The 27,410-nt window shown below is 37.7% G+C and overlaps 1 protein-coding gene across 1 annotated transcript; it reads left to right on the forward strand.

The window, feature by feature from the left end:
* The first annotated feature begins 110 nt into the window (after nt 1–110).
* On the forward strand, nt 111–25,851 carry LOC139945352 (GTPase-activating protein skywalker-like). The gene is made up of 11 exons (XM_071942703.1): nt 111–291; nt 1,042–1,384; nt 12,544–12,854; nt 13,982–14,083; nt 14,665–14,755; nt 16,043–16,128; nt 17,859–18,023; nt 19,708–19,814; nt 21,233–21,284; nt 21,695–21,915; nt 22,838–25,851. Exons 2-11 carry the CDS (start codon nt 1,099–1,101, stop codon nt 23,172–23,174), a joined length of 1,758 nt encoding a protein of 585 aa, XP_071798804.1. The 5' UTR covers nt 111–291; nt 1,042–1,098; the 3' UTR covers nt 23,175–25,851.
* The last annotated feature ends 1,559 nt before the right edge of the window (nt 25,852–27,410 follow it).

Consider the following 27,410-nt stretch of genomic DNA (forward strand, 5'->3'; position numbering starts at 1 on the left):
GTTGACATCCTTTTTTTTATGTAGTCTGACACCCGTCTAGTACTACACACATAGTGCGCTTCATAGAGCCCTAGAATTCAGACTTACATCGACTACACTGAAAAAATTAGAAAAAAAAATTAATGCAAAAAAAAATCTTCTGATCAGCTGGGAATTGTGTTATGACATGTGACTTTTATTTATGCTACAGAGCGAAGGTGAAGAGGGTCGATTTATGATCGGAGCGGACTGGACTCGCCCACCGACAGAAAGAAGACTCACTTTTAGACTTGTTTTCCTTCCAATCAATGTGTAGGTATTAATAATTTATATAATGAATGAAGGCGAAGCACTTAGAATTATGTGTAACATGAACTTCTTGTTATTGACCATATCCTCTAATCATGAGCGTGCATAGCCCACCTTGTTCGTTGAGCTGTAATGGCTCCGCTTTTAACATCGGTCTCATCACTGTCACCATTACAGCCCATCTTCGATACGTGTCTTAAACGCTAAGTTTTCAAAGACGCAAAATGCGAGGTAGTTTGATTGCAAATTTCTCCCATTTAAAAAAGTCCTATACTACTCCAACATACCTCATTTTATTCCTTACATTTGTGGAATTACTATAACACATAACAGGGCTTACTAAATGATGACTTTGTCCAGATGTGATTGATTTGAAAATTGGTAAAAAAAAACGTGTAAAAATGGGCACTCGTTTTCAGAATAACATTTTAAGTTTTAACATTGACGGAGAAATGTATGATTTTATAATGTTATTTGTTAGTGACTAACTAATGTACGACTTACCATGGATGGAGGTGGAAATATATTTCTGCCCCCATGGACTAACAGAGTCCCAACCATCTTTGGTGTAAAACATTTTCTGAATGTTAAAATGTCAAAGTTAAGTTTTGGGAATGGAACCTTTTACTAGAGGGCGCTATACGTATGACAACATCAATAACATTTTCAGAATGCTTCATTTCGTACACAGAAACCATAGAACATCCATGTACAAATTTAGTTCTATTTTAAATATTTGTGATTTCTTTTCAGGTCAGCTTTGACTGATGAGAGACCTGTAACTACTAGAAGTACTAGAACAATTTAGACATGTCGAAAAGATCCTCCAGCTTCATGCCATGGGTTGACGTCGGGAAAGATCTAGGAAATGTCGACGGAACCCATCAAAATGGCTCTTCGCCCCCAAGCTTACCTTTAACCTCCGATCAAAACCGACTCAAGAAATTTGTTCGGAAGGGTCACTGGCCGGTGGACCATTCTATTCGTCAGGAGTTATGGCATCACATCTGTATGCTGAACGTCGTCACGGCAGGCAGTGTCTACAAAGAAACCGCTAGAGCGTTATTCGGAGATGAACCACATAGCTCATCTTCAGGTAAGACAAATTTGAACATGATGGGTGTTTCTACAGTCAGTTACTCATGTTACATTGGTCACAGACATCAGACATCTGACTGTTTTCTGCTGATTTTTGTGACTTGATGTTGAGGTTACACTGTTCCGACATACCTATAGATGTTACAACACACCTTATTTTCCAACACTCCTAGTATTTTCCTAACCCTAACTCTAACCCTAAACCCTAACCCTAAATGTGCAGATCACAAGGGGTTACATTCTAGGGCTGTAGGAACATTAGGGGTGTCGGAACATTGAGCAGTCACCAATGCTTTAAAGTTGTGAATCTAAACAAAAATTCAAGTAAACATTGGAAACAAAGACAAATTGACTGAAGAGGGACTTGAACCAACGACCTCAGTATTATTCAGGGCTGTATGCTTCATTTTTGAAAGGGCAAGGGCACCAAGGCATTTTCTTCTTGGTAAAGGGCTCCCTATGATGAAATTGCAAATTTGTACTGGCATGACTGGAGCATTTCAAGGGCACCAAGGCAATGACCAGGGGACACGGAGGCAATCGCCTTCGTTGCCTCTGTGAAGTATCAGGCCTGATTATTGTATCGGCGCTCTACCAACTGAGCTACATTATCTATCCAGCCCTATGTTGGCAGTCTCCCTATATAAGTCAAAATCCTTTTTCTGGGATGCCAGTCAGAAGCCATAAAAATGCTTGGGGAAGGAAAGATCTTCCCTTCGAATCCTTAGAGAAGGACAAATCTTAAAGGCAGTGGACACTATTGGTAATAACTCAAAATAATTATTGGCATAAAACCTTTTTTGGTGCAGGTAATGGGGAGAGGTTGATGGTATAAAACTTTGTGAGAAACGGCTCCCTCTGAAGTGCCATAGTTTTAGAGAAAGACGTAATTTTCCACGAATTTGATTTCAAGACCTCAGATTTAGAACTTGAGGTCTCGAAATCAACCATCTAAACGCACACAACTTAGTGTGACAAGGGTGTTTTTTTCTTTCATTATTATCTCGCAAGTTCGATGACCGATTGAGCTCAAATTTTCACAGGTTTGTTATTTCATGCTTATGTTAAGATACACCAAGTAAGAAGACTGTTCTTTGACAATTACCAATAGTGTCCAGGGTCTTTAAGACCTACATTTAAATTCTTAACCATGTGATGCAATAGGTTTCCTAATGGTATCCATAACAAAAATAGTTACAGTACAATGTAGGTACATGTACCAGACAGCCTTGTTGGGCAGATTGTATATTTTTGGCACCAACTAGGTCAGTTCAGGAAGTTATTGGCTAGAGTCGGAAGTAGAATTGAGTCATCAACCCGGAGTTGATTCAACTTCTTATCAAGGTCACATGATCCAGTGTTGTTTATGATTTAAACAACACTGGATCATGTGACCTTGGTAAGATAGATATGAATTGGGAAAATATAATATTTAGGACTAGCTCTTGCAAACTGCAGTATGTTTACCAACCAAAAAGATGGTATAAAGTGCCAACAAATAGTTAAAGACACTGGACACTATTAAGACCAGTCTTCTCACTTGGTGTATCTCCAACATATGCATAAAATAACAAACCTGTGAAAATTTGAGCTCAATCGGTCACCGAGGTTGCGAGATAATAATGAAAGAAAAAACACCCTTGTCACACGAAGTTGTGTGATTTCAGAAGCTTGATTTCGAGACTTCAAATTCTAAATCTGAGGTCTTGAAATCAAATTCGTGGAAAACTACTTCTTTCTTGAAAACTACTCCACTTCAGAGGGAGCCGTTTCTCACAATGTTTTATACCATCAACCTCTCCCCATTACTCGTTACCAAGTAAGGTTTTATGCTAATAATTATTTTGAGTAATTACCAATAGTGTCCACGGCCTTTAATGTCCTGACTTTCAACCCTACATGTAGCAGAGTCTTTATTTTCAGCCTTCGGTGAAGACTCTTTATTTTCAGCCTTCGGGAAACACTGCTAGGGTTGAAACATCAGGCCTCTAACTATGTTTTTTGCAGTTATTACATGGGAATTATAAGACGTTACAACTACTTTAACTTTATGCTGCGGCTGAGGTGGCAATTGAGAATTGCATTGGTCCATGTGTGTAACACTTGGCTGTTTTACACAATGAAAATAAAAGTATTAATGGTAACATGCATTTATGGAGAACTCTTACCATGGGCTACTGGGTACCCAATCGCGTTACAAAAGCACAGTAATTATTAAAGGCACAATTAATGAGAAAAGACAATGGTCTGAGCAATCAGACAAACTAAACGATTGATCAAAATGCACAAATACAAGAGATTACGGTACACATTCTAGATACAAATACAGTACTAAAACTCAATAAGTTCTTAATATTGAAACACATTGTCAATACTGCTCCATTTGGAGTTGCCCTTTTAAACTTCATTGCATCAAGATAAATTTTTAGACACAGGAGTGTATCGTGTGTCTGACACCTCTATGTTCCGAAAACCCTTATTCCGACCCCCCCCCCTCCCCCCACTCGTAACTTACATGCTAGGATTAGGGGGTTAGGGTTAGGAATAATACTAGGTGTGTCGGATTGACTCGGATCATATAAAGTAGGGGTGTTGGAACAACGTGTAGGGGGCGTCATTCCGTCAAAACATCCAAGTATCATAATTTGGGTGTGATCCCTGTCTACACGGCAGTGGACTGGCAACCCCAAACAAAAATATTGACAAAATAGGGACACTGCCAACTGCCAACATAGGGCTAGATAGCTCAGTTGGTAGAGCGCCGGCACGTTTCCGGAGGTCGTTGGTTCGAATCCCACTCTAGTCAATTCTTTGTTCAACCCCAAAAATCAAAACATCCAAGTCTCAGCATTCTGAGTTATAGTCTTTGAATTTAAACTGATGACCTACCTGTTAACCAGACATGCTCAGTGGTCCAGTAAAAACAAATTGCGGGAATCCAAAGCGTGATCTGTGTACATTTTGTGTACGTGCAACCTTTAAATGTTATCCTCTAGGGCCTATATATTGATATAAATACACTTGAATGCAATTATAATAATTTGATACAGATTAATACACCTACACTGGTATCGCCTGAATATGATCCATTTTTAGATGGATTATCAACTTGATAATTTTTTTTATGGAAGCGATAGGGCCTATAGATCATTCGTTGTGTTCTACATGTAGGGGAATCAAGTATGTCAATATCACCATGGATACCACGGACTGTGCCATGCTTAGTGCACAATCCACGGGGGATTTTTTTTTTTTTTTTAAAGAAGTAGATTTTGCATCATCCCCTCAAGGTGCAGAACTTTGTGTAAACAAGGAATTTAAAAGATAGAGTTGTTTTATTTATTTATTTTTATTTTTGGGGAGAGGGCGGCAAGTACAAGTGTTAGGGGTGGTATTCATTTAGGCTGTTAAAGCCGTTATACACTTTTGGTAAACAGTATTGTCCAAGTCCCACACTTCGTGTATCACAATGTATATATATAAAAAACAAACCTGTGAAAATTTAGGCTCAATCGGTCATCGGAGTCGGGAGAAAATAACGGGAAAACCCACTCTTGTTTTTGCGCATTTTGCCGTGTCATGACATGTGTTTCAAATAAATCCGGAATTCTCGCTATCGAGAATTGATATTGTTTATTGATATTGTTTTCTCAAAAAGTAAAGCATTTCATGGAACAATATTTCAAGAGAAGTCTCCTATTATCTTCTGTAAACCCTGTAATTTATTTGTATATCTGTGAACTTTTTTTCTTCTTTCTGTACCGAAAGTGTATAATGGCTTTAAGAACCATAGTTATTAGTGCTTTTAAAAAAAATCTTATTTACTCTGGTGAATGTATGTAGACACTTCTTGTGTGCAAGGTACACATTGTAGTTATAAATGTACAAATTGTCTGTACACAGGTACAGGACAATTGCCTCTGTATTGCGTAATTGATCATCAGTATACATTGCATGCAATCAGTAGGCCCTATACATGTACTTCCTCATAATTAAGACCTGGCTACTGGCAATCTTACGTACGGTCTAGCAGAGTGTTAATTAATTGATGATCAGCTAATCTAGAAACTACACACGTGTACAGTCAATCTAAAGCCATTGAACACTTTCGGTAAACAGTATTGTCCAAGGCCCTGTCCACACTTCGTGTATCACAACTTCTATATAAAATAACAAACCTGTGAAAATTTAAGCTCTCGGGTCCTCGGACTCGGGAGAAAATAACGGGAAAACACACCCTTGTTTCCGCACGTTTCACTGTGTCATGACATGTATTTAAAATAAATCTGTAATTCTCGATATCGAGAATTGATATTGTTTTAATGTTTTCTCAAAAAGTAAAGCATTTCATGCAACAATATTATTTCAAGAGAATTCTTTCACCATAACCTTCTGTAAACCCTGTAAGCTATTTGTATCTGTGAACTTTTATTTTTTTTCTGTACCGAAAGTGTCCAATGGCGTTAATGTATAATCTTTCTTGCATTCAAGAAAAGTTCACCTCATTTGACAGGTCATACATGTAGGCCTACTCATGATTGTTTGCAGTTTTCATGTACAGTACATTTATGTGATATCAGAGCTGCCAAACTCTCCATGATTCTGAAGAAGTTCCCTGAAAATAAACCAATGTTCCCAGGTTCTGATGTTCGACAATCTCCCTGTCTTGAAAATTTGTTCCCTACTACATGTGTATGTTGAATGTATTATATCTCCCTGGATGCCTGATTGCAAATGTAAGAAGGCAGCTCTGTAATATACGTTCGATTGAAGAATGAACTTATAAATATAATTTGCCCAGAAAATATGTTTTTTTTTTACTTGTTAAATTACATTGTGCCTATAATGCAAGCTTTAAACCACCCAATGTAAACTGCCAAGCCTGACCATGCATACAATTGGAAATGCATTACTGGGCACCAGCTCACTATTTTCTCACGTTCTTATTTTTAATGCTGTGGCTGATGGTTCTATCATGGAGGAAGGAAGAGACCTCCATGGTTCGATCCAATTCAATTTTGCCGTTCGTTCAGTGTGGTGTTCTTCATTGAGAATGAACACAATGAGATAATCTTACAGGGCAAGCCTTGAGTCCCAATTCATGAAGGAAATTTGCCTAGGGAAATAGAAATGGCATGGAAATGCAAGCTTTGTAAGCAATCGCACAATTGGTAATATTTGTTCTGTTCAGAAAGTGTCCAATGGCTTTAAACCACCCAATGTAAACTGTCAAGCTTGACCATGCATACAATTGGATATGCATCACTGGGCACCAACTCACTCTGTTCTCATGTTCTTATTTTGATTCTGTGTCTGGTTTAATCATGGAGGAAGGAAGAGACTTCCATGGTTCGATCCAATTCAATGTTGCCGTTCGTTCAGTGTGGTAGATGAACCTTCATTGAGATTGAACACATTGAGATAATCTTATAGGGAAAGCCTCGAGTCCCAATTCATGAAGGAAATTTGCCTCTGAGGGAAATAGAAATGGCATGAAGGAAGTCTTGCCCATAGAGTTATATGTAAAAACTAGAGGGCGCACTGGCCTATATATGCGGCCTGGCATGCACGCACGCGCCATTTTCTAAGTAGACAAAATAGCATCACACAGCGTGTGTTTGTACGGCATGTTTGTCTCCTTGCGGTCCCATCGCGTTTGTGCAAGCAGCATCACCAGTGCGCCCTCTAGTTCTTATGAATAACTATGGTCTTGCCTTGACAGGTTACAATGTATGTCATCCCAATGCTGTAAATTCACTGCGTTTATCAAGCTGCAGAAGACCATATACATGTACATGATATACAACATCAATAGACCTTTATCATGCTGTCACCATCTTGGTCATGTTCCCTGTTTCCAATAACAGTAATGAATGCTAACATTCATTGCGCAAATAAGGCACCAGACTATTATTTCGTCCAGTTGGTTATGAGTTGGAATGGAGTAAAATCAAGATGGCCACCTCATGATAAAGATCTATTGGTTGCCAACATTTGCATCTTGCAATCATTTTGTATCATACAATCAGGGAGAAATTGTTACATTTTACCATTGTGATACTGAGATGTCTATGATGCAACATAATAGGGAAGAAGTTAGTTTCCATAATCAGAAAGATTTTAAAATTTGTATCAGAAATGGAAAGGTTGGTTTATTTTGAGGATACTCAGCATAATTGGGGACAGTTGCTTTGCAGTCAGTTACCCACACATTTGAAACAGTAGCATCATGTACACAAAGACAGATTGAAATTTCATTTGTTCTAAACAGCTTTTCAGTACTAGTCTTTTCTTTCTTTGCTTTCCCTTCATCTTACTTCCTCTTCACTGTTGTCTATTTCTCCTTAAAGGAACATAACAGAATTGTTTTTTTTTGTGCTAACAAAACAGTTGCTGGCAGTGTAGGCACTTTATGTAATCCACCATATACGTGTACATAAACTGACAAACCTGTAGAAGTTTGAGCTTGATCGACCATCTGGGTCACGAGAGACGAGTGAAAAACCTATTACAAATTTTGCATCGATGCCAAAATAAAAATGAATAAAATGCTCACTGAGCGATAAACTCCAAACGCGAAGTTAGATTATTTATTTCTCATCAAATATGACATTTCAGACAGAAATATTTCAAAGGATGTTTTCAACTATCATCATCATTAGACCGTGTAAGTTTTATATTAATCTGTGATCTTCACGATTTTTGTTTCTTACCAATTCTGTAACGCTCCTTTCACGCTTTTTTTGCATGCGCTTCATCATTAGACCGTGTAAGTTTTATGTTAATCTGTGATCTTCACGATATTTGTCTTACCAATTCTGTAAAGTTCCTTTCACGCTTTTTTGCATGCGCTTTGAGCACCTTATTAGGTGGATATTGCTCAATATAATTATTCAATATTTATGGCAGTTAGAAATCCTCCATCCTTTCTATTTTAAAAAGTAGTTTATGGCCTGGCATTTGAGACCATAGCAGAGTCTTTTTCCAAGGCTAAAAAAAACCTTTGAGAAAGACTCTGCTTGGGTTGAAACATCAGGAATACTGGTTTATCAAGGTCTTTTTTGTTGGTACCGGTAAGCAGCAGTTTGAAACAGCTGATTATAATTTTTCTCTGTCATGTTTTAATTATATTTGCAAGTTTTATTGGCCCATAAAAATACTGTGAGGGTATTTATTGTCTGGTTCAACTTTTTTTTAAAGGTAAGGCTTTGACAATTTTTTAACAAAGGAGACCAAAAACTTTATAATTTTATTCTTTTTATGAATTTGACGGATGATTCAGTTTCAATGTATAACCAGAAAATATAAAAAAACATGAACTTTTTTTGTTTTAAATAGCTTTCAGTTATTTGAGATTTATGTTGTGTGATCCCAACTTTAAGTTAAATTTGTTCCTTGAAACAGTTATTACTAGGCATACTCAATGATTTATGTTGTTTTTTTATTTTTACTGGATGAAATATTCATATAAATACTTTATGATTAAAATTGTCCATCTATTAAATATTTTATTAGCATGACAATTTATTCAAATACCCTGCCTTGGAAATGGATTTCCCTATGTACAATGTGCAGTCTGCTTTATAAAGAACTTACTATCAACATATTTATTTACTTGGCAACATGGTTTGCCCTTATTTCAGAAGTATCTTTGGATTTTAAATATAATAGTACAAAAATTTTAATTTATAATGTGCTGTCTAGGTGTAGCTATTCCAAGGCACGCAAAAACTTAAAGGCAGTGGACACTATAGGTAATTACTCAAAATAATTATTAGCATAAAACCTCATTCGGTAACGAGTAATGGGATAGGTTGATAGTATAAAACATTGTGAGAAACGGCTCCCTCAGAAGTAACGTAGTTTTCGAGAAAGAAGTAATTTTCCATAAATCCGAGGTCTCGAAATCAAGCATCTGAAAGCACATAACTTCGTGTGACTAGGTTTTTCTTTCTTTCATACGCGTAGTTATCTCGCAATCCGACGACCAATTGAGCTCAAATTTTCACAGGTTTGTTATTTTATGCATATGGTGAGATACCCTAAGTGAGAAGATGGGTCTTTGACAATTACCAATAGTGTACAGCGTCTTTAAAAGAATAAAACACAGGCCTGGAATGACACTTGGACAAGGAAAGCAATGGCATGTTGCCCTGGTCTTGTCCTCGTTGCCCCTACAAAAGTTCCCACAGTAGACAATAAGATTTTCCATTGGAAGTTTCTTTTGCAAAATAAAAATGTGCGCAGTCACAATCATGAGTATACCTTTGTTACAAAAACACCAAAAGATAAATATTGAGTAACTCTTCTTTGCAGATCTTGTATTCGACAAACTCAAGCACTTTTGACACAGCGATATTTAATTGATATAAATAACACTGAGATAACTTCAACATCAGTAGTTTTCAAACTGTTGTTCATTAAAGACACTGGACACTATTGGTAATCGTAAAAGACTAGTCTTCTCACTTGGTGTATCTCAACATACAATAACAAACCTGTTAAAATTTGAGCTCAATCGGTCGTCGAAGTTGCGAGATAATAATGAAAGAAAAAACACCCTTGTCACACAAAGATGTGTGCTTTCAGATGCTTGATTTTGAGACCTCAAAATCTAATTCTGAGCTCTCAAAATCAAATTCGTGGAAAATTGCTTCTTTCTCAAAAACTATGGCACTTCATAGGGAGCCGTTTCTCACAATGTTTTATACCATCAACCTCTCCCCATTACTTGTTACCAAGTAAGGTTTTATGCTAATATTTCAGTGATTACCAATTTTGTCCACTGCCTTTAAATGGTAAAACAAAATGTTAACCCATAGTGGCCCTGCCCTCTCAGAGATAAAACTAAAACTCGAGGCCTGAAAACAATCAACATAATTAACAATAAAAAATAAACTCAAGGACTGAAAATTAACTAGGTACCAGCAGATGTGACTATGAAAGTCGTTAAGCCTGAAGTATTTTTGAACTAATCAATTGAGGTACAAAAGTGAATATGAATATGTAAAGAGTTCCAGACTTAAATGCTGATAATGAGCAAAATATGTTTGCACTCTGAATTGTATGTTTCGGGAAATATATAACTTAATTGGAGCCCGTCCATTTTTTTGTATTGAATAGGAGGCCTAACAATTCAAAATGTTAAAGGAACACGTTGCCTTGGATCGGTCGAGTTGGTCTTTAAAAAGCGTTCATAACCGTTTGTTATAAAATGCATATGGTTAGAAAGATGTTTTAAAAGTAGAATATAATGATCCACACAAACTTGCCTCGAAATTGCGTGGTTTACCTTTTACTTAACAAACTAACACGGTCGGCCATTTATGGGAGTCAAAAATTTGACTCCCATAATTGGCCGACCGTGTTAGTCGATGAGGTAAAAGGAAAACCACGCAATTTTGAGTGATACTTGTGTGGATCATTATATTTTACTTTTAAAATATCTTTCTAATCATATGCATTTCATAACAAATGGTTTCAAATACTTTTCAAAGACCAACTCGTCCGATCCAAGGCAACGTGTTCCTTTAAGATCAATGCACTTTGCAGATTAATTAATTAATGCCACATTTACATGAAAAAAAAACCCTGGAGAACTTTTCTAATTTCAGAAGTTTTTCTTAGTATTACATGTACTTTTTGGGGGAACTTAAGTTACATATATTATATTATGATTGTTATTGGTGCTCAGCTGATTAACCTGTTTTTGCTAAACAATAATTTTGCTAAGCGTAACCAATTTATCACTTTCCAAATTGACACCTACATGTACAATAAATGTAAATGACAATAATTATTTCTACTCATGACAATTTTTGTTCGAGTTGATAAGCTACATGTACATGTGTAGCTCACTAATATTGTATTACCATCAACTAGTGTTTTAATCTCGCTGAGGCCTGGTTCTTGATAATTTTTACCGAGACGAACATTCATAAATATCTTTTCGGTCAAAAAACATTGACACTTTTTGGTAAAAAAGTAAAACAAATGCAAAAATTAAAATTGTTCAATGATTTCTTTCAACACAATCACCCCTCCAGCTATGAAATGGTAAGGCCCTCAGGTAAACAACTCCTTATTAGGAGATTGCTGTGCGTGTCACGCATCGCGTGATGTGGCACAACTGGTCCAGCTGTTGCTCTCGACCAATAGGAATGACGAAACTGTCTTATAAGCACAGGTGCAAGCTCGCGTGTCACGCCCATGTTTCAACACTTTTTACTGGTGTTATATCATCCGCTCAAACAACCCCTCGTGATGCCCTCTTTGGATAAAGTGTCTCTGTTGGGTATTTATGAATAGTCAGTATAAATTGTGGAGTAAGTTAAAACTACTATGTATTAAGATTTGTCCTCTTTTTATTTGGATACATGACAATTTAAATCCACATCTCACATACATGTTGTCTAAGGAAGACACTAATCACAACATAATTCATCCCGGACCAATAATAACCGTTACTATATAAGCCAGTTTACCCATCAGGCAGGCTCAGAATTATTCATTATTTCATGACATCGCTGGGGATTGTTAATGTTTAATTGCCTCAGTGCTTCATAGTTTTCCTCATGAAAAAGCAAATTGCAGCTGATACCCCCCCCCCCACATTTGAGAAAATGCCCTGGTGCCCTTGCCCCGTCAAAAACTAAGCGTCAGGCAGAGATGTTTTGTGAGGAATATTTTAGATTTGTGAGGAATATTTTAGATTTGTCAATAAGTTGCAGAACTCACGGCTTGAATATTCTCCTGTTTCTGCCAACTCTCTGTTCAAATAAAAACCAACTTGCTGATAAGAGAATCAATTCTCAAATTCAAAACTCTCAAACAAAGAGAAACAAATACTTTGTCATTATACAGCAATTTGTAGTCAATCATTTTTTTCACAAATTTTTACAAATAGTTATTTTGCCGTAATAGTCTTCAGCAACTTATTTTCACGATGCTTTTTGTGTTATCAAGTTTGATTGACAATGTTGTTTGACATTCTTGTAGTATACGGATTCATTGCTTTACAACTTTTTAATCTTTAATTTACCTACTTTTCATATTCAGTATAAACCGGTAAGTTTTCGTCTTTTTTTTTACTACTTAAAGATGTTGAATAATAAATTAATTGAATAACAATTGAGTACAATTTTTTTTCTTCACCAGATCACAATTCAAACGACAGTCATCAGACCTTCGGCAATGAAGACCATCTGACCACCTACAAACTCGACCAATCTGGACGAGATGAGCTTGCGCGACTACTTAGCGTCCTCGCTCACACCCGTCCCGAAATCAGCTACTGCCCTCTACTGCACCCTATGGCCAGTCTGTTACTCCACTACATGGACGCAGAGAGGGCGTTTGACTGTCTGTCTGCCCTCCTCGGCAGTCATAATTACAAGTACTTGGACCAGAGCTGGGTGGAGTTTGAGGCCTACAGGAGGAGTTTCACCAAACTGGCCAAGAAATTTGCTGTAAGATGTGAACAAATCTTTGTGATCATGTTAGAGCTGCAATGTTTTGTTTACCCTGCTCAGATATCACCTTTGCCATTTAAGACACTGGACACTTTTAATTGTCAAAGACCAGTCTTCTCACTTGGTGTATCTCAACATGGGCATAAAATAACAACCCTGTGACAATTTGAGCTCAGTTGGTGTTCGAACTTGCGAAATAATCATGAAAGAAAAATCACCCTTGCCACACGTGTTCTTTCAGATGCTTGATTTCGAGACCTCAGAACCTAATTCTGAGGTTTCAAAATCTTTCTTGAAAACCAAGTTACTTCAGAGGGAGCCGTTTCTAACAATGTGTTATACTATCAACAGCTCATAACCAAGTACTGTTTTATGCTATAAATTATTTTGAGTAACTACCACTTCATCAGAGTGTACATTGCCGATACTTCCCACCCTTATTTATTTTCCCAATGCTGTTTAATTTTTCATCATCTTTGCATTTATTGATTCAATTTCCCTGCTATCTGTTTGTCGTCCTTGACACAGATTTCTTACCCAAAATACATTGTTTCAGTCTCAGTGGACTGGTTTTGTTTTTGTGAGTGAACTGAAAGACAAAGTGGCCAAAAATACCTTGGCTTACATCCAGGGTTTTTTCTGTGGTTTGATAATCCTGTGGCATTATAAAGCATTTACCACACTTTATAGTTTTTCTTTTTTATTATAAAAATAAAAGTGGCTTCTTATCGTCTTAGCCTATTATGCTTTATTACTGTAACTAGTCATAAAAACAGCTCAAAATCATACCAGATCTATCATTGTGGTTGTAGAAAATTTGCATGCGATTTGTAAAACTCACTCAATAACCTTGAAAAATAGTTGATAAGCCTCATTCTGGATATTGGAAATGCATTTTTAACAAAATAATAAAAAATTATGGTTTTTAATAATATATTTTAGCAGTCACCATAATCCATGGTCAGGATTCGAACCCCATCAGTTCTCAGCACAATACATATTCCCTGTTTGTTTTATAATTTTCTGCACCGCATCTTGTGAGTCAAAGCCACTTTTTAAGTTGAATATTAATTTGCCTTTGATGTGTGTATGTTTTTGTGTGTGTGTCCTTGTCACTGTTTCAGACTCAGGCCAATTCTGTGATTGCTAAACAGAGCGGTGAGCAGGACGCTGTCTACCAGGACTGGATCTGGTGGATTCTTGAGGACCTTCCATTTACACATTTGGTAAGATCATAACGCTATTAAAGGGCCAGTCATACTACAGCGATCACGAAAACGATAACGATACTGGCGCAAAGAGAATGCATTCTCTTGGTTGAATTGCTCCGTGCAGAATACGCTTATTCAACCAATCGAGGGTAGGGCAGGCCTGATACATCACAGAGGCAACGAAGGCGATTGCCTCCATGCCCCCTGGTCATTGCCTTGGTGCCCTTGAAATGCTCCGGTACAAATTTGCAATTTCCACATAAGGGTGCCCTTTACCAAGAAGAAAATGCCTTGGTGCCCTTGCCCTTTCAGAAACGAAGCATACAGCCCTGGCAGGCATTGTTAACGTTCTTGTTTTCGTTCTCGTTAATACTGAGGCCTGTGTGGGCGCCCTTTAAGGCCATGTTAAGGCTGGGCGGGGCGTTTTACAGGCAACCAACTTCCCCAAATCACTTTTCGACGATCTCATAGAAAAGAAAGAGCCAAATCACATTCATTTAAATGTAAATTAAGCATTATGTTCAGAGCTAATTTTTTAAATATTTCTATTGAACCAGCAGTGTATCAAATTTTTGATATGTGTTTGTATTTTATAGGTCCGGGTGATAGATTGTTATCTTATGGAAGGCTTGAAGATATTTTACAGAGTAGCCCTGGCAGTACTTCAACTCTACAAAAAAAGAAAAGGTAAACTTTCTGGCAGAACTTGTTTACTTTCAAAGCCATTGGACACTTTCGGAACAGAGAACGAATTAAAAGTTCACAGATTTACAAATAACTTTCAGGGTTTACAGAAGGTACATGTAATGGTGAAAGACTTCTCTTGAAATATTATTCCATGAAATGCTTTACTTTTTGATAAAACAATATCAATCCTCGATATCGAGAATTACGGATTTATTTTTTAACACATGTCATTACACGGCGAAACGTGCAGAAACAAAGGTGGGTTTTCCCGTTATTTTCTCCCGACTCCGATGACCAATAGAGCCTAAATTTTCACAGGTTTGTTATTTTATATTTAAGTTGTAATACACAAAGTGTGGGTCTTTGGACAATACTCTTTACCGAAAGTGTCCAAACTTTATAAAAATTCTAGATAACATAACTCGTATTCTTCACAGGTTTTATGTGTTCTTTGATGAAAGTGGAATTGATTTAATTTTAGAAGAGGGGATTTTTTTTTTAACAAACAGAAAGTCATTATTTTAGCTGTGAAACTAGAATAAACCAATTTTATAAACAGAACGACCAGAAAGTCAAACACTAAAATGTTTCACTTTCTGAACTTCAAACAACAAAATAACATTAGTGAAAAAAAAAGTTTTTTTAATTGTGACCTTCGAGTTGGAAAAACATATTTTTAATTCTATTGAGTAATGAAGTATGTAAGCCCATAAATATGAGATAATGATAAACTCTTCTGGTCTTCTTAAAAAACAATTCTGGGCCAGTAAACATTTTGCCACAACCTAGCCATTTTAAAAATATCGACTTTGAGGTGGATAAACACATTTAAATTCTGTTGCCAATTATGTATACCAATAAAGATATGAGATATTATGTTTTTTAACATAAAACTGTTGTGGTTTTAATAGATATTAAATTTGCATCGGGGATAAAGAATATTAACTTTGGTTTTTACCCATACACCGATGTGTGTTAGCACTGTATACTCAGTACTTACCCGAGTCCTGTGAAAAAAATATCACAGGCATATTACTCGGGTGGGATGGTAATCACGACCCTTGCAATTCTAGAGCAGTGTCTTACCAACTAGACTACCGAGATTGCCCGGTAGCTAGAGGCAGTTGAATCCTTCTGGTTTTGTTAGAACCATTCTGGAGCAGTTAACATTTTGAACAAAAAGCCCTGTGATCTTGTGGATTTCCCCCACAAATTTGAGCCCTGAACATCAATGCAGTGGATTCATAGAGGCAACTTTCATTGTCTGTTTATGTTTTTTTGTTCCAGGATGGGTGGGGAGCTCTGGTGATTTTGCGTCTTCCATTCGAGAATTTACCAAAGCTATTCCAGTCACTCCAGAGGCATTGTTGGGGGTGAGTGTTATCATTCTCTCTCTAAACCACTTTTCTTCAAAGTTGTCTTCTTCATATTTTAAAAGATAATTTATAGACCGTATTGAATAACTCCTTTGCTGCTGTAAAAGTCTCCATCTTGTAGGTCAAATAGTAAGCGTCTAAATGCGCACATCAAAGAAACACGCAGCACGCAGCATTTCCGGTTTGATTTCTACGGCACAAGCACGCACACACACACACCCACCCACCCACATGCAAATGCCATTTTATAGGGCAAATATTTGAACGTTGAAGTCATATTCAATACGTTCTACAGATAAAACTTTCTGAATAACCCTTTATTAAATAGTCTAAGCAAAGCTTGCGCCGTATTTAAAATTTCTGGAACCAAGTTGGTCCCACCCAAGCTCTGGTGTTGTCAGCAGCATTGTGTGGGTATAAAATAAAAAGCGTTTGTTACCGTTTTTTATAAAATGCGTATGGTTGGAAAGATGTTTTAAAAGTAGAATACAATGATCCACACAAGTTTGCCTCGACATTGTGTGGTTTTCCTTTTACTGTGCGACCTATCACGGTCGGCCATTTATGGGAGTCAAAAATTTGACTCACATGTAAATGGCCGACTGCGTTAGTCGACAAGGTAAAAGGAAAACCTTGCAATTTCGAGGCATGTTTGTGTGGATCAATGTATTCTACTTTTACAACATCTTTCTACCCATATGCATTTTATATGAAAAAAAAACAAACGGTTAAACGCTTTTCAAAGACCAACTCGACCGATCAAAGGCAATGTGTTCCTTTAACCATTACTGCTGAAGTTAATGGGAAGGTAGTGCAATCTGCTCTACATGTACCATCCAGGCTCCTAGTGGACGACACCCATGCCTACATCTTTGTGGACTGACGGGGATGACCCTGTTTCTCAGCCCCAGGAGTAGTTGACAATGTGCCCCTGGTGATAGTTGATTTGCTCTACCAGCCAGGCTCCAATTGGATGGTACCCATGCCTACATCCTGATGGACTGTGACGGGGATGTTGCTGTTTCTCAGCCCCAGGAGTAGTTGACAACGTGCCCCTAGTGATAGTTGACTTGGGTTTGTAGACCAATTCAGTTAAGTAGCCCTCACCTTAACGTGGCGATCCCAGGCCTTGTGATGTTAGACAATCTCTTATAAAGTGTTTTTAAAATCCTGTCTTTAAAATGTTTCTTTGTTCAAGCATCTCAAGTACCTCATCGATTGCATGCGCTGCTCTGGTATTAAAGGCAGTGGACACTAGATTATATATTCAGCATAAAACCTTACTTGGTGACGAGTTATGGAGAAAGATTGATGGTAAACAACGTTGTGAGAAACTGCTCCCTCTGAAAGGCAGAGGAAAAAAAGAGAAAAAAAGAGTTTTCGAGAAAAAAAAGGTAATTTTCCACGAATTTGATTTTGAGACCTCAGATTTAGAATTCGAGGTCTCGAAATCGACCCTCTAAGTGCACACAACTTCGTGTGACTGGGGTGTCTTTTATTTTTCATTATTATCTCGCAACTTCGACAACCAATTGAGCTCAAATTGTCACAGGTTTGTTATTTTATGCACATGTTGACATACACCAGAAGACTGGTCTTTGACAATTACCAAAAGTGTCCAGTGTCTGTAAGACTCTATATTATTAACATACTGCTCATCCAATACCAGTACCCAGAAAAAATGTGTTCACTTCTTCAAATAGCGCTCTTAATTTGTTTATCTTCAGATTTGTTTCCAGTTCCGAGGTTTATCACGTACAGTCATTGACACGTATAACACCAAGTTCAAGTTGAATATAAGAGAAGAGGGTTCGACTGCACCCATCCGGAAGACGAATGGAATTGCTGCCGTCTTAAATGAAGTCAACTCATCAATCATTACCCCTAAACAGGTCAGAGGAGATTATAATAATAATAATAATGGCCATTTATAATGTGCCAGGATCCATCTAAAGATGCTCATGGCATAGCGACACATTAAAGGCAGTGGACACTATTAGTCATTACTCAAACTAATTATTAGCATAAAACCTTTCTTGGTGACGAGTAATGGGTAGAGGTTGATGGTATAAAACATTGTTCGAAACGGCTCCCTCTGATATGCCATAGTTTGAGAAAGAAGTAATTTTCCACGAATTTGATTTCAAGACCTCAGGTTAAGAACTTGAGGTCTCGAAATCAACCATCTAAACGCACACAACTTCGTGTGACAAGGGTGTTTTTTTCTTTCATTAGTATCTCGCAAGTTCGATGACCGATTGAGCTCACATTTTCACAGGCTTGTTATTTTATGCATGTTGAGATACACCAAGTGTGAAGGCTAGTCGTTGACAATTACCAATAGTGTCCACTGCCTTTAAACAGGAAAAGTTATGAAGTCCTTATTACATGTAGGTGAGTCTGGAGGGAAGTTTTGAACAAAGCTGTTGATGGAGAAAGTTTAACATGATCCGGCAAGTCGTTCCATAACAAAGGGGCAGCAGAAGTGAATGATCTTTCACCCCATGATGTTTTGGCCAGGGGTTTCCTTAAAAGATGTACTGACAACTCACAGAGAGAGCCCTCTTAAAAGTGCTTTTAAACAGATTTGATTAAACCATTTTAAAGGCGCTGAACAGGTTTGGTAATTGTTAAAAACCAGTGTTCCTATTTGGTAAATCTCAACATATGCATAAAATAACAAATCTGTGAAAAATTTCGGCTCAGTTGGCACTGAACAGGTTTGGTTATTATTAAAGACTGGTATTCTCACTTGGTATCTTAACATATATGCATAAAATATCAAATCTGTGAAAATTTTGGCTCAATTGGTCATCAACGTTGCAAGAAAATAATGACAGAAAGACACCCTTGTTACTCAAGTTATTTGCTTTTAGACATGCTGAAGTCTTTCTCAGATTCCAATATTTGAGTTAGAAATCACCTCACTTTTTAAAAACTATGTTACTTTAGAGGGAGCCTTTTCTCACAATGATTTATACTATTAACAGCTCTCCATTGCTCGGTACCAAGTAACTTTTATGCTTTTAATTAGTTTGAGTAATTACTAAACATTTTATGCGATCTGGTTAATTATCCGTCCTGGCAGATCTTGTCTGGCCAACTGTGTTCAAAATTATGCGTAGTTTGCAGGTTCGCTCTTGTTACTGTCATTGTTTTTTTTGTAGAGAGCCATTAAAGCCATTGGACCCTTTCGGTAAACAGTGTTGTCCAAGGCCCACACTTTGTGTACCACAACTTCTATATCAAATAATAAACCTGTGAAAATTTAGGCTCAATCGATCATCATAGTCGGGAGAAAACAACGGAAAACCCCACCCTTGTTTCCGCGCGTTTCGCCGTGTCATGACATGTGTTAAAAATAAATCTGTAATTCTCGTTAACGAGAATTTATGGTTTGCTGTTTTCTCAAAAAGTAAAGCATTTCATGGACTAATATTTCAAGAGAAGTCTTTCACCATTTCTTCCTGTAAACCCTGTAAGTTATTTGTAAATCTGTGAACTTTTTTTTTTTTTTTCTGAACCGAAAGGGTCCAATGGCTTTAATGCTGTGTTATTCTTTCCTTTTGGCTTTAGCTCCAATCTCTGTGGCGATGGCTCCCACAGAGGTTCTCCCTGATGCAACCTCGGCTGGTGTTCACAACAACTGAACATGGCGTCAGTCTCAACACCTTCTATAACATGTAAGTTCTTTGTTAAACATGTTAAGGCCGAGTAAAAAAAGAAACATGTTTAGCATCCCCGCCCGCTTCCTTTTTAGACGCCGCCTCCTTCTTTTTCTTTAAAACAATCTCATCTAAAACAATCTGAATGTCTTTTCCAAAATGGTTCATTTATGTATTGTGTGTTTGAGCAGTAGAAAAAACAATGGATATTTGACATTTCAAAAAGAATGGCGGCCATCTTGAAATAAAAATTAAAAAGCCCCTCCTCCTTCCTTTTTTTGAAAAACCCGGATGTAAACATAGTTCATTTTTTACACAGCCTGACCACAAACAGGTTTCTCACTCGCCTTTTGACATGCCTCGGACAGCTTTGTAGAGGCAAGTGACTGGAACGGGAGACCACACATGCGAGTGGCAAACCACGAGGGCCTTTTCCAACTTGTTTTGCGGTTTTTTTGACGAATTATTCATAGAGTATCAACGGTGCATAAATGTATGCTGACCTGCTGACTCCTGTTGCTATTGATGGGTTTGGACTTTTGCAAAATCGAGATTTAAAGAAACACATAAGAAACCGCAAACAAGTTGGAAAAGGCCCTTGTGGCTTCGCCACTTGCATGTGTGGTCTCCCGTTCCAGTCACTTGGGACCGCGGCTCTACAAAGCTGTCCAAGCCACGAGGACCTTGACAAAAGGCTAGGTTCTCACACGCACAAGCTAGTATAACGGGCCGATAGGACGCATATCTTTTGGCCGATATGGTTTCGAAAAGTTTGTTTGTTTCATTGGGCAGTATGACCAAGAGTATAAGGGTTCAAAAGCGCAAGGGGCAACCACAGCAATGGTGGACTGAACCCCTATTGAGATTAGTTTCACAGAACCAGTAATATCATTGGATACAAATGTCTATGTATTACAGTACATGCACATGACCAACATTTATGATATTATGTGTAAACGTGTGCGTAGAGTTTGACTGCGAAATGGATGTGAGATCAACTGTACATCCGTACCACGTGCGTCACGAGACCGCCAGGATCTTCATGATAATAATAATAATAACCAGTTTTTATATAGCGCTTTTCACACCCGGAGGGTGTCTCAAAGCGCTTCCAACATATGATGTAGGCTCTAGGCCAATCTCTGGCATACAAAGTGTGACATCAGATGTTCAGGCTACCAGCAATAGGTGACTTAAGACACTAGGTGGCAGCAGACTTACCAGGTAAATCTATCGTCGGTAATGTGAGCATGCTCAGAACTACATAAACAGTATAAATTTTCCTGCTGCCACCTAGCGTTCCAAAGTTGCACATTGCTGTGGCTGCCTTGGATAATTTGACTTCTGCGATAGAGCACAGAACTACTGTTGATTCTGTCGCTTTACAGCCAAATTTTTTTTTTTTTTAATTCTTCTTATTAATTGTTGATTCACAGGTGTGAATTCGAGGAACAGACGGTACTTCTTATAAAAACGCTGGATAAGGAGGTGAGAATACCAACAAAAAAAGGACAGTGAATCTGTTGTTACTATTAGCCAATTTAAAATGCTTGGTATTTTTTATGGGTGAGGGATGGACCTAACTACTACCCAAAGAAAGTGAAATCTTCTCTTCGTTGTGGTGGGATTCCCAGCCAGACATCGGCTGCAGGCATTGATTGATTTATTGGTGACCAGTTTGCAGTTCAAAACACAGCACCAGATTTTTAGTTCAAGTTAAAAGTAACTCGATGCCTTACTGATTCTCAAAAATGACCAAACAACTGCTAACAGTCCCATGGCATCATGGGGCACCGGCCAAAAATCTGTTGCAAAATCATTGCAAGCTATTTTTTGACTGGGGTATAAGTACAGTGTGCCAGCTGTTGATAACAAGCTTTGGCAATATTTCCTTCCAGGTATTTGGGGCTTATTTATCGAGTCCATGGAGTACTCGCAACAGCAGGGAACTGAAGACGTCATACTTTGGTAACGGCGAGAGTTTTCTCTTCACAGTTACGCCCACCGAGCAGCACTTCCCCTGGGTGGGGCTGAGTGACAGGGAGGATAAGGAGCCCTTAGACGTAGCCAGCCAGTTATTCATGAGGGGAACAAGGAATTTAGTTTCCATAGGTGGAGGGTGAGTGTTATTTGTCGATTGAATTCCAGGGCTAAACTTTATAGAGCTGCGTGCTTTAAAGGCAGTGGACACTATAAGTAATTACTCAAATTGATAGTTGATAGTATACAAATATTGAGTGGCTGAGAGTGCAATGGGAGGAATATTATCGCAAGGTAAAATTTGGACGTGAAGCCGAGTGAAATGGAACAGTCCAAATTTTACCGAGCGATAATATTCCTTCCATTCCACGAATTAAAGCCACTCAATATTTGTTTTATATAACTGACATATAGATCCTTGTCATTTGATGTATTTTAAAAGTATAACATTATGAAAAATCATACAAATTACTGACAACCAAAAATCATATAGCGCCGCGTAGCGGCAACAATACACAAATCAGATCACAACATTTCGCACAGGTGCTCCTTTGTTTTAGCAGTGGTGCGGCAGCGCTGTACTGCTCAAAAACATTTGGAACAAGGATGATCCTAACTGTTGAATGGGAAATGCTATTCCCCATGGGCGAATAGGTCTTTTTGATCGCCGGTGCGGATGGGAGTAATAGTGAACGTCACGTGAAGTAAGTTCACCAATCAAATGACAAGGATTTGTATGTCAGTTATATAATGTTAAATATTGTGAGACATGGCTCTCTTTTAAGTAACATAGTTTAATAATTTGATTCTGAGAAGCGGTACTATCGCTTCTCAGATTGATTATTTCTATAAATTCCTATAAATTCTTCTTGCGTAGAGATATTTATTCTGGATTTTTGGCGATGTCTTAAAAAGATGTGATAATCTTTTGAAATAAAATTTTCACATGTTAGTTTGATTGTACGTTTATATAGGATTAAAACTATCGCATGGTTTAACAAAAAAATCATAGCTATACTTTGCTATTATTAATAAGGTGATCCATCTTATTCCATTTTAAGTGAGGGTGAGGGAATACACCTGGAGAATGACATCTCGGAAGGCTGGAGTGAAAACTGCAAGACATTCAACAATCCACCCCTAGCGACAAATAGTAGATTCCAGTCTGAGATCATTGAAGTATTAGCATTCCAAGATGTCGGCCACATCGCTGTAGAGACGTCAGAAACACAGTCAGATCCTGCTACAGATCCAGTGGCGGACCCAGTGATAGAGACTGAGACAGAACCAGCGATAGATACAGTGGGGGAACCCAATGGGGAGAGCTCAACTGTGGATTCAATAGAATTAAAGGAAGTTGTAGCGGAGGAAAGCCCACCAGTTGATCAAGGACCCTAGCTCCTCCAAGAAGTAGTGAAGAAGGGACGAAAGTGTAACAGCTTCTAGTAGACTCATGGACAAGTCGTTAAATGTATGTCACGGTGATAGCGTTCCAACTCTCACCGCTATTGATTTTCTTAAGAGACTGCTGGGCCCTGCGAGACTACTGCTCTCAAGTCACGGTCCCATTTAGTAGTAGTCTGCAGCCAGCAGCTTTGCTCGAGAGCATTGATTTCCCGAGAGCAGTATTCCATCGAAACCTGGGCCCAATTTCATAGAGCTGCTAAGCAGAAAAAATTGCTTAGCATGAAATTTCTTTCTTGATAAAAACAGGATTACCAACTGCATTTCCATTCGTTGCATATTGCTTTGTACTGGTATTCAGCTGTTGTTTGCTTGTCCTGAAAATCATGCGTGCGTTTTTGCTTGGTATGCGCGGGCTTTACCATTTCATAGCTGGAGGGGCGTTGTGTTGAAAGAAATCATTGAACAATTATAATTTTTGCATTTATTTTACTTTTTGACCAAAAAGTGTTGATGTTTTTTGACCGAAAAAGGTATTTATGAATGGGAATCAAAGTGTGTTGAATCGGTGGGTTTAAACCACTAGTTGAAAACCGATTCCCTTATTTAAACATGCTTCTCTAAGCAACCATCTAAGACATCATTCTCTCAAATATCCCTGAATATTACATGATGGAGCGGTGGGATGCTTTGGCTAGGATGGTCCCTTGGCAGCCTGGTCTCGGATCCAATCCAGAATATTACAATATAACATGGTCTCACAACTGAGCTGGGTTAAGATATGCCTCTCTTAATATTTATGCATGAGGTACGTCACAATGCTAACTCAAAACGAGGCGATTGGCGCAGCCACTGCAAGTGATGGGGAACGTGGGCCCATAGCCTCATTTTGGGTAAGAATTATGATGTCATGCATAAGTATTAAGAGAGGCGTATGGAGCCATGAAAATAATCCCTTCATCATGATGTACCCAACCAGTGTATTTAGATACTATACATGTAGGTATCAAGTGTTTGTACATGTAAAACAGTATTACTGCATTATGCAATAATATATCACCGATAATTCAATAAATAATTGTGTTTCTATATAGTTAGGGTTAACCACCGGGATAATACTTTTAGGTACTGTTCTAAGTTGTAAATATTATAAAGGTGCTTCATTGTTTTAATTGAATAGAATTCATGTACAGTACATGGGATTTTGATTTGAGGCATTGCATGGTGAGGTATCAATGTATATTTGGTTTGGGGTAACACTATGTGTACTGATGTATATCTAGATTTTGTTCTTTGGGGATTTTCGTTTGCTATTTATTCTACTACTGTTTTTTCCAGAACTTGGTAGACTTCTCAGTTCGAAAAAGAATTGTCCTCCTTATTAACTACTATCTGGATGGAAGGTATTAAAGGCAGTGGACACTATTGGTAATTACTCAAAATAATTATTATCATAAAACCTTTCTTGATTACGATTAATGGGGAGAGGTTGATAGTATAAAACATTGTGAGAAACAGCTCCCTCTGAAGTGGCATAATTTTCGAGAAAGAAGTTATTTTCCACGAATTTGATTTTGAAACCCCAGGTTTAGAATTTGAGGTCTTGAAATCAAGCATCTGAAAGCACACAACTAATTAGTGAGACCATGGTGCGACAAGGGTGTTTTTTTCCTTCTTCATTATGATCTCGCAACTTTGATGACGGATTGAGCTGAAATTTTCACAGGTTTGTTATTTTATGCATATGTTGAGATTCACCAACTGTGAAGACTGGTCTTTGACAATTACCAATAGTGTCGAATGTCTTAACATGGCTGGGACTACTACTTTTGCTTTAGTGGATCTAGGGGACTTCTCGTTAGTAACCTCACTGTCACTGAGTGAGTTCTTGATTGGTCTCAATATTTCGGCTAGCTTGCTCTAGTCATCGTCAGGTGAAACTACATGTATGTCTGTATATCTGTTGTAGATTTGTATGAAATTTAAAGGCGCTATGCAAAAGCAATGTCGGAAGTGTGTTACCGTACAATATAGCAATAAGTTATACGCAAATAGCATATCACAAAAGTAATAAATAAACCACTGCAGCTTTCCACGTTTTGTGCACCAGTTGTTTGTACTTGCAAAAGAAACCTTTTTATAAAAAACACACAAATGTACACATGTTCCTTTTAATGTTTTAGGGGTAGTTAAAAGTATGAGTGATTTAATTGTTAAATATTGAATGTGCATGTTGGCTATCATTTTAGTCCCAACAAATGAAAAAAGAATGTCTTTGTAACCGCCAGTATTTTTGTCTTTCTACCTTCGAGTGCGCGAGACACGCCTTTTACCATTCACAGTATCAATCGAGGGCGCAATTTCAGCTGCCATGTATTTGTTGCTGTTGTTGTATAAACAAACTCATTGCATTCCCAAAAGTTTTCAGGAGAAAAATCGTTAACTTTCAAACCAAAATTGAACTACCTTGTCAGCTCAGCAAATCAAACTCATGCAGCCATGTATTGGTACTGATAGTTGCAGTCAAATTTGTTGATATCATTACAAGCAAGGGCAAGGGCACCAAGGCATTTTCTTCTTGGTAAAGGGCATCCTATGAGGAGCATTTATATCCATGCAGGAAGATTAAAGCCATTATACACTTTCGGTAAACAGTATTGTCCAAGTCCCACACTTCGTGTACCACAACTTATATATAAAATAACAATCCTGTGGAAATTTAGGCTCAATTGGACATCGGAGTCGGGAGAAAATAACGGGAAAACCCACTCCTGTTTTCGCACGTTTCGCCGTGTCATGACATGTGTTTATAACAAATCCGTAATTCTCGTTAACGAGAATTTATATTGTTTTACCGTTTTCTCAAAAAGTAAAGCATTTTATGGACTAATATTTCAAGAGAAGTCTTTCACCATTACCTTCTGTAAACCCTGTAAATTATTTGTAAATCTGTGAACTTTTTTTTTTTTTGCTGTACCGAAAGGGTCCAATGGCTTTAATCTGTTTGGGTCGCAAACAATCTGAGAAATTTTTCATGCAGAAACATTTCTCAGATCGAAATGTTTTTGAATCCCATTCTCTGAAACCACATTCCTTACAAGGGATTCCTTTATCTACATTTGATAGACGATGTGACCTATGTTTACATTCAAACCACCCTCTGTTGACAAAACACTGTATACGTCATGTTTCGCCGGGCAAAAAGACGCGTAGTCATGGTAAGATTGCATACACTTTCTAGCTGGCTGCCAAAACACAAAGGTTTTGCCCGGCAGTATGTGCACGAATGTTTTGGTTTTCGAGTGACGTCAGAGGTCACATTTTCTACACATTATCAACAGCTGCAATACTTTTACCAAATTTAGTTTTTATGGTCATTATTTTTTTGAGTAATTACCAAAGGTAGTTTTGTTTAACAATTTTTAAATGCACAGCAAAAACTATTCAAAGCCATTATACACTTTCGGAACAGAAAAAAACAAAAGTTCACAGATTTACAAATAACTTACAGGGTTTACAGAAGGTAGTGGTAAAAGACCTCTCTTGAAATATTATTCCATGAAATGCTTTACTTTTTGAGAAAACATTAAAACAATTATCAATTCTCGACAACGAGAATTACGAATTATAGTAACCACATGTCATGACACGGCGAAGCGTGCGGAAACAAAGGTGGGTTTTCCCCGCTATTTTCTCCCAACTCCGATGACCGATTGAGCCTAAATTTTCACAGGTTTGTAATTTTATATATAAGTTGTGATACACAAAGTGTGGGCCTTTGGACAATACTGTTTACCGAAAGTGTCCAATGGCTTTAAGTGTAACAGGCTCAATAGTCAAGTATGGAAACAACATTGTGATAAAAATAATGTGTTTTATTCCATTCTTCCAACAGTGGAAATCAAACCATACAGTTTTCACCTGTCGTACAAGTGAACCAATCAAGCATGCGTTTGTGTTAAATGGTAATCTGGTAAGCACAATTTGTTTCTGCTTAGCTACATGAACTGTTTGTGCTTAAGCAGCTCTATTCAACGGTGCATAGGAGGGTAAGGTTGATTTTGACCACAGTATTCTAAATAGAAAATGATTATGGCTACACATTTGTATGTAATGTACATTTCTTGTTATAACCCTTTTATAGTTTCTTTTTTTAAGTAGGTATGAAATAACCACTGAACTACATGTATGTTGACCTAAACATTTTACAATATTGCTTTGTTTTGGTTG

Source organism: Asterias amurensis, chromosome 12, assembly GCF_032118995.1.
Source record: "Asterias amurensis chromosome 12, ASM3211899v1".
Lineage (NCBI taxonomy): Eukaryota > Metazoa > Echinodermata > Asteroidea > Forcipulatida > Asteriidae > Asterias > Asterias amurensis.

Coding starts and splice junctions, on each gene's coding strand:
- LOC139945352 (XM_071942703.1), top strand. CDS start 1,099: ATGTCGAAAAGATCCTCCAGCTTCATGCCATGGGTTGACGTCGGGAAA. Junction 14,084..14,664: donor ACCTTCCATTTACACATTTG/GTAAGATCATAA, acceptor TGTATTTTATAG/GTCCGGGTGATAGATTGTTA. Junction 16,129..17,858: donor CTCCAGAGGCATTGTTGGGG/GTGAGTGTTATC, acceptor GTTTATCTTCAG/ATTTGTTTCCAGTTCCGAGG.